The 20288-nt window shown below is 35.9% G+C and overlaps 1 protein-coding gene across 3 annotated transcripts in view; it reads left to right on the top strand.

Annotated features, from left to right (window-relative positions):
• abce1 (ATP-binding cassette, sub-family E (OABP), member 1) overlaps positions 1–19319 on the top strand; it is a 32055-nt gene extending 12736 nt beyond the window's left edge. For all 3 annotated transcript variants that reach the window (XM_056248764.1, XM_056248765.1, XM_056248766.1), the window contains exons 7-18: positions 1006–1075; positions 1571–1667; positions 5371–5460; positions 6423–6544; positions 8016–8237; positions 9444–9503; positions 10144–10202; positions 10337–10447; positions 14535–14677; positions 15367–15489; positions 17491–17602; positions 18901–19319. In XM_056248764.1, coding sequence (XP_056104739.1) covers positions 1006–1075; positions 1571–1667; positions 5371–5460; positions 6423–6544; positions 8016–8237; positions 9444–9503; positions 10144–10202; positions 10337–10447; positions 14535–14677; positions 15367–15489; positions 17491–17602; positions 18901–18948 — 1257 coding nt within the window. In that variant the 3' untranslated portion in view covers positions 18949–19319. The remainder of the gene's footprint in view (positions 1–1005; positions 1076–1570; positions 1668–5370; positions 5461–6422; positions 6545–8015; positions 8238–9443; positions 9504–10143; positions 10203–10336; positions 10448–14534; positions 14678–15366; positions 15490–17490; positions 17603–18900) is intronic.
• The last annotated feature ends 969 nt before the right edge of the window (positions 19320–20288 follow it).

Below are 20288 nucleotides of genomic sequence, written 5' to 3'. Positions count from 1 at the left end.
GTTTTTCAAGTAATATTTTTATTTTATTTCAGTTAACAGAAATGTGATTAATGTTTTAGTTAATGATGATAACCCCGGTCGGTATGAAAGGAAGCTGATAGGGATGCGCCGATATGAAAATTTTGGCCGATAACCGATAATTCTTTAATTTTGAAAGAAGATCGCCGATATATTGGCCGATAAATCTAAATCAAAATTATGTAATTTTTCAGAGCCTGATTACAAAAACAAACGCATTCATTCTTAATCAAGCGAATCCTATATGAGAGAAAGCCGATATATACACAAAATAAACATAATATTACAACTTGTTATTGCACAAAACAAAAGGAATGCGAATGCACAAGCAAACTTATAGTCATGAATGTTTAGCAAGCAAGCAACTTTATTTATATAGCACATTTTTTAAACAACAGACGTTGCCTCAAAGTGCTTTACATAATAATAACATGAAAGTCATACAGCAAAACAGACATACTTTATTCAGAAGCTAAAGAAAATAAATACGTTTTTAAATAAGACTTAAAAGTTGTAATCGATGGATCTGACCTCACATGGAATCACAAAGTTTGGGACCTACCACGGAGAAAGCACGTTCTCCATGTTCTACACATTTACTCATTTACATTCTACTCACACCCGCACGTTTAACTCCGTTCTGGATGTGCTCTTCCTGTTAACCATGTGCTGAAACACGAGCACACAAAGCATTCACAACATTCTTTTACAGCAACATTTTTATTATAATATAAAGTGATTCCAATCATATTTCAAGCAATTCAAAACCATCATGCCGTACAGTCACATCTGAAATGTCTCAGATAAAGGAAATAATCCATTATTTATCGGCTTTAATATATATATATCGGACAAAATTTCTCATTGGGTTGATAATGATAACATTAAAAATGGATATATGTCAGCTGATACATTGAAGCTGATGTAAATATGAGGTCATTTTAGTGTTTGACTTGATAGTGTTGTGATTCTCTGTTTGTCCTGTAGGGGTCAGTAGGCGCCATCCTAAGCAGGAAGGATGACACAAAGACAGAGGAGCTGGTGTGTGGACAGCTGGGTATGTACACATGCTTTTGTTTATGTGCAGTATTATCAAAGTCAAGCATGACATTTCACTCGGCGGCCATCTTTGAAACGCTTCTCGGGCAGCTTTTTCAGTCATGCAAGTGCAGATCCTGAGGAAACATCAAATTCTCCAAAGCTTCATATTTGAAATCACCAATGAAATGACCAACAACTGTCTCATAAATTGTTTCTAAACACTCAAATGATTACAAAGAAAATGTAAAACATGTTCAGTCATAAGCACGGACTCAAAACACTGACTGTTTTTATAGCAACCGGAGCTTCTAACGTCGATTGGCTCATTTATTTAAAAGCCGGGACTTATTCCACCATAAACGCTTCGCTTTTTCTCCCATTCATAGTAATATGAGTGCCCTGCGGTATATCTAAATTCTCTGGTATTATTTATATATTTAGAAATGTAACTGAATGTTATAATAGTTTTGTTGCATCATGTGACTGATTGTTCTGTTCCCTGATTGGTCAGATCTGTTGCACTTGCGTGAACGTAATGTGGAGGACCTTTCAGGAGGAGAGCTGCAGAGGTTCGCCTGCGCAGTCGTGTGCATTCAGAGAGCTGATATGTGAGTCCCTCTGTGCTGCAGGGTTATTATCCTTAACTAAAGCCATTAAAGGGGTGGTCTAATGCCCTTTTCACAAGATGTAAAATAAGTCTCTTCTGTCCCCTGAGTGTGTACGTAAAGTTTTAGCTTAAAATGCATGTTAATTGTCACTTTTTGAGGGTGAGAAAAAACGCGCTGTTTTTGTGTGTCCCTTTAAATGCAAATTTAAATTCGATCCGATTACCTTAAAACTTTTAGCCTTTTGTTCAAACCGGAGTCTGACAAAGATGAAGAGACTCAAGAAGTGACAACATGTAGAACGTTTCTAAATGGTTAACTCCATAAATTCATCAACTAACCATCTTCTAGTCATTGATTAGCATTTTCTGTCTATAAATCGTGTTCCTGGGGGTGGGGGTTATGTAAATTTTACATAAACGGAGGAATCTCGTGTAGTCCCTACTAGCCGTTTGTTATAGTCCTTAACCCTTTATGACCTGCCATAGAACAATTCAGTCTTAAAATCGTTTTTTTTTTCTACATATTTTATTAAATACAGAAATATCACAAATGTCAACCTCAAACTTGTCAATGTAAAAAACTTGCATAAACACTTTAAAACTACACACAATTGATTTGAACTGTTTACATAAATTAGTTTGTAAGATACACTCATTTTTATAAACAGTTTAATAAACAGCAATGATAAAAAGAGACAATAACGAAACTTTGCAGATGTTGTTTATGCTCAAACAGAAACATTAAAGGTGCCATATGTAAAAATTGAGGTAAAAATATCCAACAAATGAGCTACACGTATCCAGGGTTCCCGCGGATCCTTAAAAAGTCTTAAATTAGATTTTTAAAATTAAAGGCCATAAAAAGTCTTATTTTTACTTATGAAAGGTCTTAAATTTTAGATGACACTTTGACTTAGACATATCTAAAAGCTTTCCAAATTAAAACCATCTAATTAGCGTACGTATTTTTATTTATTTATTATTCTATCTTTGTGGATTTGCTAGTTCACGTGACATTTCGCGTCACTCGCGAGTCGCGGCAGCATAACTGTCTCCTGCACGCGAGAGGAGAGAAGGAGAAGAGAGGTGGTAAATGTCAGTTCAGTTGTAAGTTCATTCTTTATGTGCGTATGGTGTGCGATGTGTATTGTCTTTTATGATATTGTAATCATTGTTTTAACAATGTACGAGGCACTGCGAGCTGACATCGCATTTGTCTCTCGTGCTTTCACTGCGTGATGTGTGCAGTGTAACTGTTATGTCCCCAAGTTAGTTTTTGTCTTATATTTATATCATATTATGTTCTTATATTAGAATATCACATCAGAAAGAGTGCCGTTTTCCCGTGCACAATTCCAAGTGTGATATTTATGTTATACAACAGTTAAATTAACAATAAGTTAACATTGAGTTACTTTTTAGACACAATATTGTCAATATTGTTTGTTTTCCCTTTATTTCGCCGACTATAATTTCAAAATGAAACCGTAGCAGAGTCTCAATGCAACACAGCGATGATTTCTTTACTGAAATCCGCGTTTTGAACGAATCACTTGCTTCTTTCCCGAATGAATCAGCCGTTTGAACGAATCACTTGCTTCTTTCCCGAATGAATCAGCCGTTTGAACGAATCGGTTGAATGAATGACTCCCTCAACTCACTTATTAAGACAGTGATTTGCCGCTGCGGTTTCATATTTAAAGTACTTTTTAAATAAAATGTTAAAATTAGAAATCCTTTCATATTTAAATATTGAATATTGATTTAAAAATATATATCTCATAGCTTTATTTATGCAGTTGTAAATGGAGTGTAAATAAATTAATGCCACTTCTGATGCCGCTTCTGTCACCTCTGCACTGCAAAGATGGATTTTGATTAAATGATTTAATTTGACTGTAACAGTGGTACTGTATGATTATTATATAATTAAGTATTATTGTATAATTACTGTATAATTTAATTTGAATGATAGTATTTGACATTAAAGGTGATGCATAACTCTAAATAAGTTTAGAAAAAATTTCCATATATAGGTGAAAATGCCCCTGAAAAAATCAATTTAAGGTGGCAAATATTGCCCCTTAATTAAAATATTAATTTCTGTCACTGCTGTGAACTGACCACTGCATAGAATATGAAAAACATTAATATCTTCGTGAGTCAGCTGTCAACAACAGACCTAAACCAGCCATGGCACCAGCACAAAAACACAATCAGTAAAATATCATCTAATTATTATCAACAAAACGTTGAAAATATCAAGATATATTTTTGTCAATACTGCACAGCCCTAATGTACGGTATTAATTTTGATTTCTTCAGGTCTTAAAAAGGTCTTAAAAAGCCTTAAATTTGACTTTCAAAAGTGTGCAGGAACCCTGGTATCAAAAGAATGAGAAGAAATAAATGCAATGATGTCATTAAAAAAATGACAAGTTATAGTGCTGCCGAGATATAAACCTGAATTAGCATGCTAAATTACTAGCCCCGGCCCGACTGGTGTCGTAATACCAGTTTCGGCCATGGGAGGCGGTATGCGGGCAACATAACCACCAGCCAAACTCCAATACACGAATAACTCGCACGGCTTGTGGGCGTACTTGAACCTGATGTCAATCGCGTCTATATGAGACCGGCCTTTATAATTTAGTGTTGAGATGTTGTTCATTAAGTCTCTAATCTCTAAAAATCTCCAAATTAACTGCGGTCTTACGATCGTGTCAATTGATTTGATTAGTATGCGCGAGGGAGAGAGAGAGCAGGAGGACTGCGCTCGTGTTGTTTGAAGACGTGAGAGTGCGCGCGCGCGGCCGGGGCGCTCTCTCTCTCTCTCTGCTCGTTATAAGCCCTGTCAAGCACAGCAGTCATTATATTCTACATCACTCACCGATCAAAATAGGCTTTGGCGGGACAAAGCGGACGGTTTGACGGTTTTAGAAGATTAACAACCCGAAACTAAAAAACAGACTAGAGTAGGCCAACTTTCTGGAGGTATACTGCCCCCATCTGGTATGGAATATGTGGATTTTGAATTGATTTTTTTACACAAGGCACCTTTAACTAAAGTTAGAAAAGTGAAATCATAATCAACCACCCCTTTAAGAACATTTGTTATTTTAAAAATAAAACCGACATGATATAGAATATAAATGTTAGATTAAAAACAAAATGAAAATTGGAAACTAACTGACATAAGTTTTACTAACTGGAAATAAATGAACTAAAACTGAAATATAAATAAAACAAACCTAAATAGTGAAATTAAAAACAAATAAATGACAAAATTGCTAAAATGAAAACTGAAAATATATTAAATTAAATCAAATTAATAAAACTATAATGGAATATAAATATTTAAATAACACTGCTGTGCTATACACTTAAAAAGATACGTTTAATGCTGACATATATATTGTTGTAATATTTTAAATTGGCTATGATTTTTATATATTAAATTTTCATTTTAGTAATCAGTTTTAGTAATTTTGTTTTGTGCTGTTATGCCAGTTTTATTAGATTAAAAAAAAAAAAAAAATTATAATTGTTATATTTTCAGGTAGTTGCAAAGGCAGCATTTTTAAGTTCAAGTTTTTCATTAAATATCGTATTCTTTTTTCACCTTTATTTCAATCAATGAAAACACATTTTAATAGTTTTGGTTAACAATAACACTGGTATTAATGTGTCTTCTCTCCCTGTAGTTTCATGTTCGACGAGCCGTCCAGTTATCTAGATGTGAAACAGAGGCTGAGAGCCGCCATCACGATCCGCTCCCTTATTTCTCCAGACCGGTGAGTCTCAGTCCTTTAGAAGAGAAGTTCACTTCAGAATTACAATTTCCTGATCATTTACTCAACCCCGCGTCATCCAAGATGTTCATGTCTTTCTTTCTTCAGTCAAACAGAAATGAAGGTTTTTGAGGAAAACACTCCAGGATGTTTCTCCATATAGTGACTTCAATGGGGTCCAACGGGTCGAAGGTCCAGATGTGAGTTTCAGTGCAGCTTCAAAGTCTCGATACGATCCAGCCGAGGAATAAGAGTCTGATCTAGACAAACCAGCGGCCATTTACAAAAAAAAAAAAAACATGTATATACTTTTTAACAACTACCGGTAATGCTCGTCTTGCACGTAATCACAGTCAAAGGTCACGCGTGTTCCGGTTCAAAATGTAGGATAGGGCGAAAAACTCAATCTCATTTTCTCCTTTAACTTTAAAATTCGCCCGAAATTGTTGTTTTACCTCATTTATTTATTTATTTGTAAAGGGCGTTTGACTTTCGCTTTGTAAACACTAGGTCTGTTCTTCCGCCTATGTCCCACTTGACCTTTCAACGTGATTACATAATGTGTGGCGCATCACAGCTAGCGCAAGATGAGCATTAGTGGTTAAAAAGTATATAAATGTTTATTTTGTGTATAAAATGGCGGATGGTTTGTCTAGATCAGACTCTTATTCCTCGGCTGGATCGTATCGAGACTTTGAAGCTGCACTGAAACTCACATCTGGACCTTCGACCCGTTGGACCCCATTGAAGTCCATTATATGGAGAAACATCCTGGAATGTTTTCCTCAAAAACCTTAATTTCTGTTTGACTGAAGAAAGACATGAACATCTTGGATGACGTGGGGGAGAGTAAATTATCAGGAAATTTTTATTCTGAAGTGAACTAATCCTTTAATGTTGAGGAAGCACAATCATAGTTCCTCTCTTTACTAAACCCTGAACCTCACATTGCTCTGTCTGTGTAGGTACATCATTGTGGTGGAGCACGACTTGAGTGTGTTGGATTACCTGTCGGACTTCATCTGCTGTCTGTATGGCGTTCCCAGCGCTTATGGTGTGGTGACCATGCCCTTCAGCGTGCGAGAAGGTACGAGCCTCTCGAAACATGCATGTGATGCTCAGGTGTGTGTGTTTTGAAAGGGTCCCTGTGGCTCTTTAAAGTCTTACATTTAGTTTTATCAAATTTGAGGTTATTAAAGTCCTAAAGTCCCCCTGTGGTGAAAATCAAGCTTTTAATGTTGTTTATACGTCTATGTGGTGTTATTAATATGAATTTGCACATGGTTTGTCTTAAAGCATAAGTCGACAGCATTGCTGAGTATTTTCTGCTTAAAACTGCAGTGAACCAAAGACAGTCTCAAAAACACGGTTTGAAATCGCTGGTGTTTCTGACGTCACAAACAACCTTGTAACCAATCAAATCATTGTGTGGGTGGGCTTTAGCATATCAGTAACTGTTCTCTGAAACAGGTAGTCTCGAGAGAAGCAGGTTATTTTTCTGTTGATATGAAAAATCGTGTACATTTGCCAATATAGCAGGTGAATTATGCGAGTTGTGTCATAAATTATAGGAAATTTTATATTTTGACTATAACGGGTTCCCACGGGTCCTTGAAATGCTTAATTTTGTGAAAAAAAAAAAAAATGTTTTTGAAAATAAATACAGGTCCTTGACAGTGCTTGAATTTATTTTGTGCAAGAATATTATTCCCTCCAGTCCACTAATGTGTTATTTTGTCAACACTTTGCTGCCTGTGCATACTAGCTAGCTTGATTTACGTTAGTTACGCGCATTTACGCGTTGCGTCAAGTGTTTCCCGCGTGAGGTACTTTGTGTTGTACGTTGCCATGGCGTTCACACGCGCAAAACTGTAACAATGTATCTTAAAAGGTAACGTGATGTAGCCTTGCTCTCACTGGAAATGTGTCCCCACAATAAGTCCTTGAATTTGAGGGTATTGGACCTGAAAAGTCCTTGAAAGGTCCTTGAATTTGAAGTTAAGCGAAGTGTGGGAACTAGGGCTGGGTAAAAAAATATCGATTTCTCGATTTTAATCGATTCTCATTTTTACGAACCGATATCGATTCTTAAATCCCAAGAATCGATTAGGCTAGTCATCCTGTTTTCAGTTGATGAATGAATGGAGCATTGTAGCGCTCATCCCATCCAATAAATCGCAATAATCTTTGTGCTTTGTTACTATTGATATGAAAAAAGTCTCAGATTTCTATTTACGTCCATGTTTGAAATAATCTGGCAAGTTTTTATGACAGCCACCATTTAAATGTCTATATATAAAAATAGTGTAATTTAAGTGTTTGTATACAAATCAGTATATAATTGCCAATATTATAGTAGGCTAATGAAGCCTATTGGCTACAACTGACTCCCATAGTTTACAGCATTAGTTAAGAGACTTGTTTTCCTTGAGAAAATTTGCCATGTATTGTACCTGATATCCAACATAATCAATATTGCATCGAATCGTGAAATTTGTGTCAATACCCAGCCCTAGTGGGAACCCTGCTATAATATTCTCCTCTTCTTTTAATTTCAGGAATCAATATTTTCCTGGATGGCTTCGTGCCGACGGAGAACCTGCGCTTTAGAGAGACGTCTCTGGTGTTCAAGGTGGCTGAGACGGCGGCTGAGGAGGAGGTGAAGAAGATGTGCCGTTACCAGTATCCCAACATGAAGAAGTGCATGGGAGAGTTCTCGCTCACCATCACTGAAGGAGAGTTCACCGACTCCGAGATCATGGTCATGCTCGGAGAGAACGGTGAGAGGAGACGTCTGTGCAACTATGCAGGATTTTCAGTCACTGTTAGTAAACAACATTCAGAAGCGCTCGCCTGGGGCCGGTACCATGAAGCCGGTTAAGTTGCTAGCAAGCTATGTTTCAGTTTAGTTTGCGCTAGCCATGGGTTTTAGGCACCATGAAAGTGGTTTGGCTTTTAGCCGTGTTCATCGCCATAGTAACCTGGTCTGGGTCAGGTGATGTTCCAGAGATCTCAAACCGAAATTGGACCAATCAGCTGTGAGCAACGGATAAAGTCACTCCACATGTTTCTACTCCAAATTAAACGTCACTACACGGCAAGTGATTTTTAAAGACAAAATCGTCTGGCTTTTAGTAACACTTATTTAGAATTAATAATTTTGTAAAATTTAGATAATATTTATGTAATTATTAATTGAACACATGTACAATTTTAGTTTATCAATTATTTTAGAAAAATTTGAATATCGTGCAAAAGTTATAATTTTGATGATTATGTCTTACAGCTTATGAAAACCACAAATTCAAAATCTCAGAAAATTAGAATATTACATGAAATCAATAAAAAAAGAATTTGAAATAGAGAAATGTCGGCCCTCTGAGGCCTATAATAATGCATATGAATATAGTTATATATACTAAATATATTAGTTTCACCTTTTAGTTTGAAGTACTGAAATACATGAACTTTTGCACAATATTCAAATTTTTCGAGTTTCACCTGTATATTAAACACAGGTCATATATTTAATTAATTAAATCGCCGCATTTGTGAACTCACCATGTATGGTTTTTAAATGGTTTTAATACATCGTGCAGCCTTAGAAAACGCTCTAATAATGCGGTTCATGGATTCTCGTCTGTGAAATGTGTGTATTTTGCTGGTTACTCGACGCGGGGAAATTGGAATCGTGACAGTCCTAATTGTTTATCATGCATAAATACCCTTTTTTGTGTATATGAAAGAATTTACATGACTTTAGCCATCTTTAGCAGGACACACCCGCTAGCCAAAGGTTGCATCCCAGAGACATCCCAAAATACATTTACATTTATTCATTTAGCAAAATACAGGCTCTGGAGACACAAACACACACAAATCAATACTTTATTATTATTATTATTGAATCCTGCGTAGAGCACCTTTAAAGGACGTGATTATTGTGATTGCATTATTTTCCACTAAACAAGTTTTTCCTGTTTCAGGAACTGGGAAAACCACGTTCATCAGAATGCTTGCAGGAGGACTCAAACCAGATGCCGGAGGTGAACATTAATATTCAGCATATTTCAGCTCATCGGAAATGAGATTATTCATTTTAAACCTTTTTTTTTTACTAAATTTATTTTATTGGTTTTTAATATTTGTACTAGATTGTATTATATATATATATTTTTTAAATCAAGTTAATCCAATTTAGTTTCAAAATATTTTAGGAAAAATGAATCTTGAATATCAGTCCAGCATCTCTTAAACATATTTTTAAACTCTGCTGGTTTAAGGTCTATTGTGAAATTATTTCGCTAACTTTTCTTTTTTAATAATTTTTTAACAGAATTACATTTTAGAGTTTTTATTCAAAGCAAATTGTTTTTAAAAGCCTTATATAGTGTTTAAAGTTTCATTTTATAGTATTTCTGTTACTTGCCATTAAAATAGCCAGAGCATCTGTCGTGGCGTCAACGATTTTTTTTAAATTCTATTATTAATGCAAATAATAATTATTAGAGTCTAATGTAGCTTAAATACACATGTATATATGATTACTTTTTCTTTTTTGGGACATTTGGGAATTTTCATCCCACAGGAATATCAAATCGACACACAAACAGGCTGATTTATACATGCAAACACACATTTTTAGATGCCTTTTAGTGGTGTGAGAGTGTGTGTTGTGTTTCTCAGGTGATGTGCCCATCCTGAACGTCAGCTACAAACCACAGAAGATCAGCCCCAAATTTAAAGTGAGTTTGAACATTGTGAGTGTTGGGCTGTAAACTATCGGTCAAACTGCAGGAATCCTCACTCTCTGTGTGTGTGTGTGTGTGTGTGTGTGTGTGTGTGTGTGTGTGTGTGTGTGTGTGTGTGTGTGTTTCAGGGCAGCGTGCGAGCCCTGCTGCACGATAAGATCAGAGACGCGTACACACACCCTCAGTTCGTCACTGACGTCATGAAGCCCATGCAGATCGAAAGCATCATCGACCAAGACGTGAGTAAACCAGCTTATTATTCAGGATGCAGCCAAAATATTGTATCGCCACTTTGCATTCTTTGATATATTCGAAGTATCCTGTATGTACATGTATTTAATGTTTACTTTTAAGTTGCTTGGAGCAACAACCTAAACGATCTGAAGTAGCGCGTCTACCTAGCTGGTCTAGAAAACTCAATCGACTCGAGTTTCAGTCTACCCAAAGATTGACGTGTGTGTGTGTATGTATATATGTGCACACACACAACAAAAGCACATAACAATATTGCTAAAAAGAAAATTTTCAATTTGGATTACAATTTTTGTTCGATTTTTTTTTTTCTTTTTTTTTTTGAGTCCATTGTGTAGTTTTTATTCAAAGCAACAAAATTATAAAAATAACTGACAATGTATATGTTGGGAAATTATTATTTATATATATTTTTTTTTTATGTGAGGATGTGTGTGTGTGTATATGTGTGTGTGTGTATATATATATATATATATATATATATACAATTTAAATGTATATTTTAATTGTTAGTAATCTTATGTGGTTTTGTTGTGCATATTTATATATATATTAGGGGTGTGCAAAGCAGCCGGTATTTGTATTTGTATTCGAGTAAAATTCCAAATAGGCGTAAAAATACTTTTTTTTGCGTTACACTTCTAATTTACGTTATAGTGTAAGACTTACATTATATATTTATACTAAGAATACTTAGTATTCTTTAATTATATCCATTATAATAATTATGGATATGCAAAATTGGTTGATGTTTTTCCATAAATCCAGCAATGAACATGTAACAAGGAACGTCATTGAAAAGATAATAACAATATGATATAATAAAATGCTTCCACACAGAACTTGAGCAAGTTTTTTTGGCTGGTGGAGGACCAAGAAAGAATATTGTCGTTCTGAGACCATTTACATCTAAAATAATGATAATGGCATAATAATGCAGGTAGGCCTACACCTTTTCAAAGATCAAAAAACTTTTATTTCTAAAGACTATTTAACACTGAAAATGGAAAACATTTTAAATATCCACAATAAATGAACAAAACAACCAAAAACAATAAAAGCAATGGACTCTCAGTCTCTGTTAACAAAAAAAGCACTTGAATAAATATCAAAAACAATAAATAAAATGGATGTAAACAAAACCTGACCCTACCCTATGATAAATTATTTTTTATTAAAGCATTAACACACAAACCACTGTTAATTTAACATAAAAGCAAGCAGCTACTGCGTGCATGGTCTGGCATGACTGAATGCGCTCAAAGTGCGCTCCCTTAATAATCCCTAAAAAGCTGACAGTTCATCGCGATCTCACACATCTCTGTTATTATCAATGAATCTTTCATAATATCCACACTTTGTTTGTTAACTTATAATTAGAGGATGTACCAGCATACATAATTCAGCACTGAACAAAAAGTCCGTTTTGAGCGGTGAGGGGAGTCTATCTTAAATGCTTCTGATTGGCCATTGCGTTCCAGAAATCAACACATATGTCTGTGATTGGCTACATCGCTCAACGCTGCAAACATGTTATGAATAGAAACTCTGGCCTGTAAATCGTTTCTATTTTGTTTTAGTTGTTCTTGTTACTTTTCTGCAACAGATGAATACAAATCTATTAGTCTTTATATGTTTTATTCATAGATATTTCTAGTTTGCGGGAGTCCCGCGAATCGTTTTATTCTCCCGCAACCCGCACACACAGAGTGAGTGCATTACCGCCCGCGCCCGCGCTCGGCCATCAGATCTAGTCCCGCGCCGCGTCAATCGCTTCCCGAAAGTTATAAACTGCCTCCGGAACCCAGTTAAGGTACAAAAATCTATTCAACAAAAATAGTGATGCAGTTAAGTGTTTTTCGCTCAGCCGAGCCCTCTCTGTTGCTGTGTGGACAGGGTTCCCGCGGATCCTTAAAAAGTCTTAAAAAGTCTTAAATTAGATTTTTAAAATTTAAGACCATAAAAAGTCTTATAAAGTCTTATTTTTACTTATGAAAGGTCTTAAATTTTAGATGACACTTTGACTTAGACATATCTAAAAGCTTTCCAAATTAAAACTATCTAATTAGCGTACGTATTTTTATTTATTTATTATTCTATCTTTGTGGATTTGCTAATTCACGTGACATTTCGCGTCACTCGCGAGTCGCGGCAGCATAACTGTCTCCTGCACGCGAGAGGAGAGAAGGAGAAGAGAGGTGGTAAATGTCAGTTCAGTTGTAAGTTCATTCTTTATGTGCGTATGGTGTGCGATGTGTATTGTCTATTATGATATTGTAATCATTGTTTTAACAATCTACGAGGCACTGCGAGCTGACATCGCATTTCTCTCGTGCTTTCACTGCGTGATGTGTGCAGTGTAACTGTTATGTCCCCAAATTAGTTTTTGTCTTATATTTATATCATATTATGTTCTTATATTAGAATATCACATCAGAAAGAGTGCCGTTTTCCCGTGCACAATTCCAAGTGTGATATTTATGTTATACAAAAGTTAAATTAACAATAAGTTAACATTGAGTTACTTTTTAGACACAATATTGTCAATATTGTTTGTTTTCCCTTTATTTCGCCGACTATAATTTCAAAATGAAACAGTAGCAGAGTCTCAATGCAACCGACAGCGATGATTTCTTGACTGAAATCCGCGTTTTGAACGAATCACTTGCTTCTTTCCCGAATGAATCAGCCGTTTGAACGAATCGGTTGAATGAATGACTCCCTCAACTCACTTACTCACAACAGTGATTTGCCGCTGCGGTTTCATATTTAAAGTACCCTTTAAATAAAATGTTAAAATTAGAAATCATTTCATATTTAAATATTGAATATTGATTTAAAAATAGGCTATATATCTCATAGCTTTATTTATGCAGTTGTAAATGGAGTGTAAATATATTAATGCCACTTCTGATGCCGCTTCTGTCACCTCTGCACTGCAAAGATGGATTTTGATTGAATGATTTAATTTGACTGGTAACAGTGGTACTGTATGATTATTATATAATTAAGTATTATTGTATAATTACTGTATAATGTAATTTGAATGATAGTATTTGACATTAAAGGTGATGCATAACTCTAAATAAGTTTAGAAAAAATGTCCATATATAGGTGAAAATGCCCCTGAAAAAATCAATTTAAGGTGGCAAATATTGCCCCTTAATTAAAATATTAATTTCTGTCACTGCTGTGAACTGACCACTGCATAGAATATGAAAAATATGAATATCTTCGTGAGTCAGCTGTCAACAACAGACCTAAACCAGCCATGGCACCAGCACAAAAACACAATCAGGAAAATATCATCTAATTATTATCAACAAAACGTTGAAAATATCAAGATATATTTTTGTCAATACTGCACAGCCCTAATGTACGGTATTAATTTTGATTTCTTAAGGTCTTAAAAAGGTCTTAAAAAGCCTTAAATTTGACTTTCAAAAGTGTGCAGGAACCCTGGTGGAGCAGCCTGTGTCAGTCACCTCTTCCTGAACGTCACACACTCACTCTAACGGGCATGCACTGCAGTGCGGTCTCACGAGGAAACGCAGCTTTTTGATATAAAGTTTTTCTTGTTCCCGAATACAAATATTTTTAAAGTATTTGTTCGAAATAAGTATTCGTAAAAAAATACGTTATTTGTGCCTTTCCGAATACCGTATTCGGGTTCGGCTCCACCCCTAACATATATATATATATATATATATATACAATTTAAATGTATATTTTAATTGTTAGTAATCTTATGTGGTTTTGTTGTGCATATATATATATATATATATGCACAACAAAACCACATAAGATTACTAACAATTAAAATATACATTTAAATTTTCTATTTGAATGACAATTTTTTTGCTTTATATTTACAAATATATATGTGTGTGTGTACTTCAAATTTTTTGTCTTTTGAAAGGTTTTTTTTCCATGTTGAAGTTTTTAATCTAATATTTGTATTTTATTTTATTTCAGCAATGACTGATTTAAAAAAAAAAAAAAAAAAATGTTTTAAGTGTTAGTTCCCAATGCCTACACAGCACATATTGACAGGTCACACTGGTGTGTGTGCAGGTCCAGAATCTGTCTGGTGGTGAGCTCCAGCGGGTCGCTCTCGCGCTGTGTTTAGGAAAGCCTGCGGATGTGTATCTGATCGACGAGCCCTCGGCATATCTGGACTCTGAGCAGCGTCTGATGGCCGCCAGAGTCATCAAACGGTAACATACTGCTGATTTTCTCATTTTATGTGGTTTATGCTTATTTTCATTTATTCGTCTTTCCTTTTTTTTTTTTTTTTTTTTTTTTTATGTATACAGAAATTTTACAAAATACACATATCGACCAAAAAAACACAGATAAACAACAATTTAAGAATAGACGAGACAAAAAAAGGAAGACCTTATAATTTGAAATATATGTGACCCTGGACCACAAAACCTCTTTTTTTTTATGGGTAAAAAAACCTTAAACCTGTTTTGTTATAACAGGACAATATTTGGCCGAGATACAACTATTTAAAAATCTGAAATCTGAGGGTGCAAAAAAATTGAAATATTGAAAAAATGACCTTTAAAGTTGTGCATTTATGTTCGCGATTATGCTGCATCCACTCACAAACATACATTTTTTAAATATATGTACGGTAGGAAATGTACAAAATATCTTCATGGATCATGATCTTTACTTAATATCCTAATGATTTTTGGCATAAAAAATTTTGACCCATACAGTGTTTTGTTGGCTATTGCCACAAATCTACCCGAGCGACTTATGACTGGTTTAGTGGTCCAGGGTCACATATGTCCTTTGGGGGTGTGGAGTGTTTAAAGGTATTAAGTAATTTCACATCTTTTACCCTTTCTTTCGTCACCTCACTCTCTCCTCCGTGTCTTTCATTGCCTGGCAGATTCATCCTTCACGCCAAAAAGACGGCATTCGTGGTGGAGCACGACTTCATCATGGCCACGTATCTGGCGGACCGAGTCATTGTCTTCGACGGGATTCCCTCCAGAAGCACCAACGCCAATGCGTACGTACTGCGCCTGCATCGATAATGTGTTTGTAATTGGGGATTCCTTTGCTTGACGCGCCATAAATTGAAACCGGTTTTGTACAAGGTGCTTAAAGTACTTGAATTTGACTCGAATTTGGAATTTAAGTCCTGGAAAACAGCCATATTTACCAAGAGGTGCTTGAAAAGTGCTCGACTTATTTAAATACAAAATATATGAAATTATTTTTTTGTTGTTGAAAAAACACAAAAAAAATTCACGCAAAATTAACCCATCAGACATCATCTCGATTAGCCTGACTACGTCAGACTTCCTACTTCCGCTAATTTCATTTCGCTCCTGTAGTCAGTCTGAGATAGCAGCCTATCTTTCTGTTTTCCACCGGCCTGAAAACAGCCTGGCCAATCAACGAACAGAGGGCGGGCTGAAAGCCGTGACGTAGTCGGTAAGCGCCGTGTTTAAGATTAGGTCAGGGAAATCGAAAACGACCGCTGATGTGGAGACGCGGATGCAATTCGCTCTGTTGTGGAGAATATTCCCGGCATTAGCAAACTGAAGCCCGAACACGAAGAGTGTGTATTAAACATTTTGAATGGAGGTGATGTTGTGGCCCTACTCCCTTTGGGAAAAGTTTAATTTATCAACTATTACTGATCGTCAGCGAAAAACTGGGGAGCCTTTTGACAGGTCAGTGTCTCTTTTCTTTTCCAGGTCTTAAATACCGTAAAACTTCAAATAATAGCCCGGGCTTTTATTTGCCCAAATCGTCGAACTGCACCGGCTTGTACTTGAGATAGGCGTCTAACTTATATGAGACAGGCCTTTATAGTTGAGATGTTGTTCATTGAGATGTTGTTCCTAGAGTCTATAATCTCTAAAAATCTCCAAATGCTCCACGTGAAACCGCGGTCTTCCGACCTCTTACTATCTTGTCGATTGATTTTTATGAATATGCGCGAGGGAGAGAGAGCAAGACAGCGCTCGTGTTGTTTGTAGACGTGGGAGTGCGCGCGCGCGGCCGGGGCTCTCTCTCTCTCTCTCTCTCTCTCTGCTCGTTTGTGCCCTCTCAAGCGCAGCAGTCATTCTATTACATCACTCACAGATCAAAAAAGTCGTTTACAGCCATGTTCACTCGGGTATTTCGCTCGCATCATCAAGTGTTTACAGTGGAAGTTCGATCATAGATTTGAGTTCGATGCATGATGTCTGTGGTTCGATGCGGCTGTGTCGGCGCATAACATACGTCATAAACAAACTTATCTGATTGGCTTACGGGTAACCAATGATTTTAAACTTCAGTACGCGCCCCCTAGCGAGAGAGAAAACACTTCTCTATTATGCTATCCCAGACTCTGTGTACGAAGCAAAGTGAAGTAGCAGAGTCTGGTATTACCAGGCTACATCTCGATACGAAGTACGCCAACATTATAATATAAAATATTATTAATTGAACAATAATACCCATTATAAATTAAATTCGTTGTAAGTTGTATTTTTGATACCTTATATCTGTAATTTGAGTTTAAAAAATCCTCAAAAAATATTAAAGATATATTGTTTGATAAGTGCGATCTCTGATTGTAGTCCTGGAATTTATTTCTACAGTATCTGTACAAACCCTGTTTTATGTGTAATGCATTACAGGTGTTCATAATGTACATTGTGATGCATTATATATTTTAATAAATTATTATGACCAAAATTAATATGCATTATAATATTAGCAGATTCCTTGTTACATCTGAAATGGGTTTTGTCATGTGATGTAATGCGTTATACTTTCTAAAGGTGCACCAGTAAATAAGTATTATAAGGTATCATAACTATTCATTAGATCGTACATTACAAGGCATAATTAATGCACAATAAATACTTTTTATTGTGGATTTGAGTAAAGTGTTACCAAAACATTTTCTATGGATAGAAAATACATTTTCCAAATGAATCAAATATTGCATGCTCTGTGAACGTGTTAGTGATTCTGCAACTAATGTCCATGTTGAAATGTTTCTCCTCAGTCCACAGAACCTGTTGGCCGGCATGAACAAGTTTTTATCTCAGCTAGGGATCACGTTCAGGAGAGACCCAAACAACTTCAGACCAAGAATTAACAAACTCAATTCCATTAAGGTAAACGTGCATTTCGAAACGACACTTTATCGCTTAAACTGGCGGATGGTTTTCCTTTGGATTACATTTAACCCAAAATTAAACTGTTACTTCATTATCAAGTGTTGATGGCAATTCAATCAAGTAGTGAAGTCAGCTTTATTTCTATAGATACAATACAGATTGTTTCAGAAGCTTCACAGTAATAAAAATGAACATAATGATGCAAACAAATTGAAATGCTGCTTTAAAAACACAGAAGACATTATTCAAGTCAGTTCAGTAACTGTGTTCAATCAAGTTCAATTCAGTTTGTTTTATTTTATTTGATAGTGTCAATGCAGTCAATAATATTAATAAATAGTCTTTTAAACCCCAGTACAGATTTTTTTAATGTTTCGCTGTAATATTAGTATTAATGCTTCAAAACTAACTTAAAGGGGTGGTTCAGGATTGTGGACATCAGTCCTCATTTCCAAGTGAGGCTGGGTGTTATTTATCAGTGGAGACATTTTCATCCAGTCGCTCCATTTTCATCCAGTCGCTTCGCTGGTGCTAGGCTAGCGCAAGTGAACGGTAACTGCTAGCCTGCCATTATAAACAGTTTTACCCACTCCACAGTACACCAAAAGCACATACATTATAACGCCAGACTATCGATGTAAATGTCTGTTGAGAGAATAATGTTAGAAATCAAACTACCCTTTCATCGCATTGCAATAGTTATACTTTGTTCCCTGTATTTATTAGCAGTCTACAGCAGCGGCGGAGGGATATGTAGTTACCTAGGCTAGAGAGAGAGAGAGAGAGAGAGAGAGAGAGAGAGTTTCTGTTCTGTGTTTACTCTTCGGCGCAGTACTACTAACCGGAGCAACCGCCGCTGCTGAGAAACTAGTTCCTGTAAATGTAATGTGATCATTGAGATGCAAGAGTAGTTTGATTTCTAACATTATTCTCTCAACAGACATTTACATCGATAGTCTGGCGTTATAATGTATTAGCTTTTGGTGTACTGTGGAGTGGGTAAAACTGTTTATAATGGCAGGCTAGCAGTTACTGTTGACTCTTGCTAGCCTAGCACCGGCGAACTATGCAACTGGAACGACTGGATGAAAATTTTTCTCCATTGATAAATAACACCCAGGCTAACTTGGAAATGAGGCCCGATGTCCAAAATCCTGAACCACCCCTTTAAACGCAAAGGTTTCGAAGCTTCACAAAGCGTGTTTTTGAAAGCGCTCATCACAACCTTGAAGGTCCTTAGTCTTGTGTCTTTGTACCAGTTTATTAAAACCCCTTTTTCTGTTATCGTTTTTAAGGATGTGGAACAAAAGAAGAGTGGAAACTACTTCTTCCTGGACGACTGAAGATCCGCTCAGTATGACATCAAACCGGCAAACGCTGGCACTGCGGACTTACATGTTTGACTGAATTACCACCGCCGTCACACTGCCCAGCGGCTCCATTTCAAACACACACTTCTGCTCTCTCCTCTCGGCCATTGGTGCGATTCAACAAACGACAACATGACAAGACCTGCGAGATGAAAGCCAAGCTTGTGAAATCTTCGCCAGAGAGAGGAGAGGACATGAAACCTGGAAAATATGTATGTTTCTGGGTGAATTACTGTTATCATCAACATAACTGAAGTTATTTCTGGTCATAAAGTGGTGTGAACGGCTTAACACACGGCAAACATGCAACTGTATATTTTGAATAAAATATTTTAATCATGTTACACGATGTGTTGCATCATATTAACCAGATTTCAACAAGATTTGGCTTTTGAGTTCAGCAGTCATGTGAAGATGCAACTGAAGCTGAAATTAAAACCAGCTAAACAAAATCTGATGTCTCCGTAATATTGGGTGACACGTCTGTGCAGTGAGATTGTTTACGAATAAACTGACTTTAAATGGAAAGACCACAACCGAGAAAGATGTTCTTTGGCTTGTATTTGTTGTTTATTGGGTGTCAAAACTATATTTACTTCACCTTTTTTAAAGGAATTGCAACTAAAAACTGACTTCAAATGGAAAAATTACAACTAAAAAAAAAAAGGTATTTGAATTTGAAAATTTGATTTGGTGTCAAGGTTATGAAATCATAACTCAAAAAAAAAAAATCTTTGAATTTGAAGATTTGATTTGGTGTCAAAACCACATAGGGTGAATTCATGTTTATTGGGACATTTCCTTCCCAGTCATTTCATTGTCAAAAAGTGTCAAGTTGCAACTAAAACCTAACTTGATGTAAAGATTACAAAAGAGAAGGATGTTCTTTGGCTTTTACTTGATATCAAAAACAAATTTGTACTTCATTTGTTTTGATAATGCAAATGGAAGTTCCTTCAATAAACCTTACTTAGAGAACACACTAAAACTGACAGGAATATAATTAAATCTGGTCACATTAAAAAAAAAAAAAAATCTTGGAGGGAATTGCAACTGATAAATGGAAAGACGACAACCGAGAAAGATATTAGGCATTTATTTGTTTATTCGGTGTTAAAACATCTTTGGATCAGAAATGCAATTTATTTAGAGGCATTAACGTTCATCTGGAAGAGGTTGGGAGTGCACGATAAAGATTTCGTCAAAGGAAAACAATGTTGTTGAAATCCCCCCCAAAAATACACAAGTAAAACACGACAAAAAGGCACTTTTCTATGTCAGGTGAGATGCTACACCATTATACGCTCTGAATC

The sequence above is a fragment of the Rhinichthys klamathensis genome, unplaced genomic scaffold (genome assembly GCF_029890125.1).
Source record: "Rhinichthys klamathensis goyatoka isolate OS25496 unplaced genomic scaffold, OSU_Roscu_1.1 h1tg000058l_1, whole genome shotgun sequence".
NCBI classification, from domain to species: Eukaryota; Metazoa; Chordata; class Actinopteri; order Cypriniformes; family Leuciscidae; genus Rhinichthys; species Rhinichthys klamathensis.
Note: the sequence above shows the minus strand (reverse complement) of the source record. Positions and strands in the feature narration are given on the sequence as shown.